The sequence below is a fragment of the Hibiscus syriacus genome, unplaced genomic scaffold (assembly GCF_006381635.1).
Source record: "Hibiscus syriacus cultivar Baekdansim isolate YM2019G1 unplaced genomic scaffold, ASM638163v2 tig00113725_pilon, whole genome shotgun sequence".
NCBI classification, from domain to species: domain Eukaryota; kingdom Viridiplantae; phylum Streptophyta; class Magnoliopsida; order Malvales; family Malvaceae; genus Hibiscus; species Hibiscus syriacus.
Genome location: NW_024063471.1, coordinates 8,250,669 through 8,257,062, shown reverse-complemented (window position 1 = coordinate 8,257,062; position 6,394 = coordinate 8,250,669). Strand labels below are relative to the sequence as shown.

Here is a 6,394-nt window from a genome sequence, read left to right as displayed (position 1 = left end):
CAAACCTAAATGTGTTTATGATAGTAAGATCTCTATCAATTGTGGGGTGCCACCAATGTCATTTGTTTAGTATTGGCTTCTCCTAGGTGTATCGCGTTTCCCAAGTTTCATCATTCTTCTTCACAAAACAGTGTCTTTGTGAAAAAGGACAGATACTTTGAATTGAAACTTCATGAGGGCCACACAGGTGAATGAATTGTCTATGGTTTAAGTTAGTGATGCGTAGGAAAGCTGCAGAAAAATACCCATCAAAACAAAAGCGACTTTCAACAACAATTTCTAGGAGATTATGGGCATTTCTATAACCTCAATCCGGTAGAAAAGGCACTGGTAAACAGAGTTGTAATGTAAAAGGCAAGTAATATCGAAGCTAAAGAATTATGATATGGGAATGGTGCAGTGGTTGTGTTTCTTCCAATGGCGAAAGCATAGGGATAATATATAACTGGAGTTCTTGTACTGGTTCCGCAAGAAAACTGGAAAAAAAAACTCAACTCAAGATCGAAGGAAAACTAATCCTGCAAAGTTTTCACGGCCTCTCTCATTTCTCAAGATCCTTCTCCTTTTATGTATATAATATATTGATAGTATATGTGATTTTTATGATTGCAAACTCCTTCCATGTATACTTTATATATCTGCAAAATTCATGGTGGATAAACTCTCTATACATCATCTTTCTCGGGTTTGCGAATATGGCCTTTCCAGCTATAACTTTCGGATTTTGCATCTTCATCATCTTCCATGCTGTCACCTCCTGGTGGGGAGTTCCCTCCGGTGTTCGTGGCTAGCTGGAGAGGTCCTTGAGGAGAACCCGACTGGGAACTGCTTCCCTTAGACGACTCTCCATAATGATCTTGGGACAACCACAGACCACTCCCCAAAACAACCACCGACTGATTTGCAGGGCTGGTTGTGGAAGCCGGAAGTCTTCTTGTGTGAAGTCGGTATTTCTGGAATGTTACAGGGAAATGATCCCATCAAATACTCATCTTTAAAAAAACTTCGTATAACCATTAATCTCTGGAAAATATTAAGCATAGCATTTCCTCTTCTTGTTTTTTTCACAGATCAAAACTACCTAGGAGAAAATTGAATCCAAGAACCAACCTGCAAATGACTCTTAACTTCATCATTGGTCAAGCCATCTACATGCATAAGTTCCCTAATCTGCTTCGGAGTGGCCACTGGAAAAGATTCAACAACTCTTATTCAGAAACTTATAAGTGAAAGAACCAAAAAATGAACTGCCATGAAAAGAGAATGTTTCAATCCAATGATCCCAACAGAAAGGCCAAGAATAACTCGTTCTGTAACCATCTTTTATCCTCCATGGTCTCGAACCAAATGAACTATACATAATTTATACATATATCTATTAGACAGATTTAATCTATACTTTCCATCTCTAAAACAAAATCAGATCGAGTGATAAAGGACCAGAAAATCGGTGTAAAGAGGCAATGTTTCTTGGAAATGCAATCCTCTCGCTGACCAAACTTTTTAAACCTTACCTAAGATGAATGCAACAATAAGCAATCAACTCAGGACAAGAAAAAGAAGATCTAAGCACAACAGAATACAAATTGTCACTATCTACATACATTACCAATTGAACATCATTTACTCACCTTGAGAGCCTCCTAATTGCTGCAAGGCATTGACAAACCGGCGATGTAATTCAGGTGACCAGCATCTCCTTTGCTTCCTAGCAGTTTGCTGTTGTTGCTGCTGCTGCTGGTGTTGGGACAACGGCTGCAGTACAGACCGAAAACTTGACCGAGCATTGGGAGCAGAAGAAAAAACTGCCTTGCTACAACTTGTCCTTGATCCCGTATAACATGATTCATCTCTCGGATTCTTGATTCCAGGAGTCAAAAGCGATAGTGGTATCTCCTCTTTCTCTTCCTTACTCACTGCAAAGCCCAGTTTTGCCTTGAATGGCATAAATGCTGTCGCTCCTCCCCTGTTTTTACATGATTGAGATGATTCTCCAATGTTTCTCAGCTGTAAACCAAAAAAAAATACTCGATCTTTAGCAATTTTATTTCATTATAAACTACTCTTCTTAAGTTCAAATGTGGTTTAATCTTCTTCTGTTTTTTCCCTTTGAAATACCTTGGTATCTAGTTTTCTATCAATGGAACGATAATCATCATCATCATCAGTGTTCCAAAGCTGAACAGAACTCATCCAATTTTTCTTGTCCTTATTATTATTGCAGTTGCTGTTGTTAGAATCTTTTTCCTTCCTTTTGTTGATAAAGGAACCATCTTCTTCACTTTGATTATTTTCCTTCTTGTTCTTCAAAGGAATAAATTCTTCTAAAACTAGCTCAACGTTTCCGGGCATACATTGCACTAACTCCTCTTTTAAAGCTCTAATGGCTGCAATCAAACATAAAATCAAAACCTCATTCAATAAATTGATTGCAATCTGAAAACAACCAAAACCCAAGTTACAGAGTCTATCGATTTTAACCAAAACGATAGAAAAAATCCAAAAAACAAAGCCAAAGGCAAACGTTTTTCCGATGAAAGCTCACATTCGAGAGCAGGGATTTTATTTCCGTTCCAAAAAGGAAATCAAAAGAGAACCCATTAATAAGAGAAAAAGGTGTGATTCAAATTGATCGAAGAAACGAACCATCGTTGAGAAGGTGCATGCAAAGAGGAAGTTCACGTTTAAAAGCATCGATCTTTCTCATTTCTTCTTCCAATCGTTTAACAAAAGCATCAAGTTTTGAAATCCTGTCAGGAACGTTTCCGATTGATGAAAGCTCCTTGAGGAAACTACTGATCGTTTTGGGTACAAAAGTGGGTCTAAATTCCAAGCTCAGTTCAGTTGGAACCGAACCCATTTTCGATCCTTGGTTGTTTCCTCTCAAAAAATTCTTCCCTTTCCTTCCTATGGTTTCTTTTCTTTTCGTGCCCTTTGGGTTATCTGTTGAAGCAGAGAGAAAAGGAGGTGAAAAGAGAACGGAAGTGGTGAGATCTATGAATGAAAATATTATATATAGAAAGGGTAAAGAGAGCGATTCCCTAATTTTATATTTATAAATAATATTATGTATCTGAAGAGTGAACAATAAGTGTTTGTTGTTGGGAGAGAGAGAAAATAAGAAAAATTAAATTTGGTTTTCTTTGGTGAGAAAATTGGAATAGAATTTAAGGAGCGAAGATTCTGTTTGCGGTTTTTGGGTTATAAAGTCGCATACGGGTCGTTGCATATACAAGCTGGCTCACACTTACACTTTTTCTCTCTATATCGATTTTATTCCTTATTATAAAACTTTTTAAATATTATTTTTAAAAATAATATTTTTTAAATTACGTTATGTATATATTATCAAAAATATATTTTATTTTGTTTTTATTAATGAAATATACTATTTTTTTTATTTGTGAATGTGATTATAGTAATCCTCAAATACTATTTATGAAAATATTATTATTTTGTACCAGGTAGAAAGAATATATATCTTATTAAAAAATAAAAACATATGTTTTATGTGACATATTTTATACTTATGGGGTATTATTGATTAGAAGACAAGAATACACATTTTTTTAAAAAAGGTACTTCTTTCTTGAATTTTATTATTTATTATTTTTAATTTAAGTCACTCATTAAGGGTTTTAAGATCAGAGTCCTAAGATTGAATAATAATTTTTATTTATATGTTTTTTTATACATTTTAACCTTCAATATCTTATTTTTGCTCAAAATAATATTTCGTTAAATAAAATAATTAATAAACTAACCATCATTGGTTGTTATTAATGTGACATGTATATCAATAAAATTTATTTATTTTAGGTTAATATTATTTAGTATTTTATTAAATTAGTTTCATATAATACCATCTCAATTGAACTTGGATGTTTAAAATGAAATTTGAATATTTAACCACTAGGTCGAGTTAATAATATGTAACATAACTAAAAATATATTCTCATGTTAATATATTTGTAACACAAATATTAATATATTTTATAATTTGGATTATAAATTTTCTATAACTAATATATTATTTGTATTATTATATTAATATTATTTAGTTTATGATAATATTCTTCTACCATAACTTTTTTATATTAGCATTATATTACATAAATAATATATTTTTATGTTATAAATATGTTATTCATATCAAAAACGTATCAAACGATCCCAATAATAAAAGGAGTGTTATTATTCTTAAAGATATAAATATTATTTTATTGTCAAGACTATTAAATATATATATTATAAAATATTAGTATTAATATTAATATATAAACTATTAAAATAAAAAATAAAAAACGTCACATCATTAGACTATTAAAATCATTAAAAATATTTTTTAAAACAAAAAGTATAAAATATATTTAAAAATCAAAATAAATATAGAAAATTATAAAAAAAATGAAAACTATAATATATATGATTATAGAAAATTATAAATTATAAAATATAAAAATATTCATAAAAATCACATAGAAGTCATACAAAATTATTATAATGTTTATAGAAAATTATAAAACTTAATGACAATTATAAAAATAAAAAGGATAACTACACAAGAGGTCCCTTTTGTTTCATGTCTATCTTATTTTAGTTAGCGTTTTGAAAAAGTAACAATTTAGTCAATTATGTTATCCCTTTGTCTTATTTCGATCATTGTATTGTTAACTCACGTTTATTTGATGCCATGATAAGTTAAAAATGATAAATTTCAATTTTAATCCTTGAAGTTTCAAAAAATTATATTTTTCACCTTCTCCATACAAGGAAAACCCTAAAATCCCTTCTCTCAAACAAATCGCCCTTCCCTAACCTAGCACATATCTTCAATTACAATCAACTTAATTTGATTTTGATCTTCCTCATGCCCTTCTTGTCCCCATATTTATCAAAGGATTACAAAACCAAAATTCCAAAAGTTCTTTTAATCTGAATTGTGAAATGAACATGGAATTGAAGGTTATTGTCAAAGGCTACCTTTGAAGTTTTCATTGTGGAGCTAGGTTGGTGAGCTTATGCTTATCCCAGAGAGGAACCCAAGAAAACAATAGAAACACATTTTGTAACAAAGTAATCCCAATAATTTGGGACAACGTTGCCAAGAGAATTTCTTTATATGTTACTGCATCTCAACTTGTTTGAGCATTGAAAAGTTCAATTTTTTGAATTAAAATATCTTCTGGTTCATGTTGGGACGTTTGATCCAAGTTAAGTTCATTAAAATTATGTATTTTTTGAAGTGAAAATTATTCTTCAGAAAATTATAAAGAATTCCATCAAAAGGAAATTCATGAAAGATTACAAAAGCTTTTATAGTTCTTCAAGAGGTGAAATTTTTCCATAGCATTCTCTTAAACAATATCTAACTTTATTTTCTCTTGGCGTCTTCAGCTAGTTCTTCTGGAGTTTCAGGAGAACCAACGTAATTACACAGATCTGATGATAGAGAGCTTTCTGGCTTGCAGTGTTTTGGAGTGAACATTAGTGCCAGCAGATTCCACAGAGTCGTTTAGACAGACTCCGAGGTGAAGGGGAGTTAAAAATTTACAAAGAGAAAAGGCTTCGTAGGTTCCATGGGGTTTTGGCTTTATGGGTCATTTAAGAGATGGTTATTTTTCAAAGTTCAGTGTTGGCTTAACATGGAAGGGGTTTAATTTGATGCTTCGATGGTCTCAAGTATGTCGGTCATTATCTGCTTTGTAGGTTATAGGTAGCACCTTTCCTTTGCCTTATTAGGTGCTAGTTGGTAGTGATGTGGTCGATTGCCCCTGTCTTCATTCGCTTTTGGTGCGGTGATCTCGGGTTGGGAAGATAGTTTGATATCTACTCGATCGAACTGGTTGTCTCTGTTGGGAAAATGGTATTTTCTTTTGTGAAGGCTGAGTTTTTTTTTAAAGATATTTGGTGGTGAAATAAAGTATCAGATGACATGCATTGAACGAATCAGGACTGGCTATTGTTCTTAGCTTCGTCGATGAGGGTGGTGAAAGTGAAGATTTTGATGAAGTAGTGAGAATAGAAGAAGCTGAATCACATGTACGTAGTGTGTTGATGGTATTAACTAAATTTGATAAATTTCGGAGGTTGCAAGTCTACCGAATATTTTGAAAATCAATACATATTTTAGGAGTCAATCTTGTTCAAAATGTTAAAAATTTATCGTAAGTTGAATGTTTTGCTCTGAATATTTGGTAGGGTGAACTTCGACCGCAATATCATAATAAATGCATAATATATGAAAAATAGATTTTAATATAAACATATTTATGGTCCAATAACGCCTTATGTACTTTTAGGATCTTAATCTTTATATTTTTATTAAAAATTAAAGTTAAAATAATAACATTATTAATTGATTTTTATGGTCCAATTGCCCCTTCTGTTCTTT

The 6,394-nt window shown here is 31.8% G+C and overlaps 1 protein-coding gene across 2 annotated transcripts; it reads right to left on the bottom strand.

The window, feature by feature from the left end:
* Window positions 1-597: 597 nt before the first annotated feature.
* Window positions 598-3,113, bottom strand: LOC120187504 (transcription factor HHO1-like). 2 transcript variants are annotated; one of them, XM_039191213.1, is made up of 5 exons: window positions 2,647-3,113; window positions 2,119-2,387; window positions 1,632-2,007; window positions 1,111-1,187; window positions 598-953 (listed from the first exon to the last, which is right to left on the bottom strand). In XM_039191213.1, exons 1-5 carry the CDS (start codon window positions 2,858-2,860, stop codon window positions 666-668), a joined length of 1,224 nt encoding a protein of 407 aa, XP_039047144.1. In that variant the 5' UTR covers window positions 2,861-3,113; the 3' UTR covers window positions 598-665. The 2 variants fall into 2 exon arrangements, with proteins under 2 accessions (XP_039047144.1, XP_039047145.1); XM_039191214.1 differs by having other exon boundaries at window positions 1,632-2,004.
* Window positions 3,114-6,394: the final 3,281 nt, after the last annotated feature.

Bases quoted from the DNA above. Each gene is read 5' to 3' on its own strand.
- LOC120187504 (XM_039191213.1), bottom strand. From the start codon at position 2,860: ATGGGTTCGGTTCCAACTGAACTGAGCTTGGAATTTAGACCCACTTTT. The intron at 2,388-2,646 runs GTTCGTTTCTTC...GTTTGATTGCAG, and splicing joins CATGCACCTTCTCAACGATG to CCATTAGAGCTTTAAAAGAG. The intron at 1,188-1,631 runs GTGAGTAAATGA...AATCTTTTCCAG, and splicing joins GCAATTAGGAGGCTCTCAAG to TGGCCACTCCGAAGCAGATT.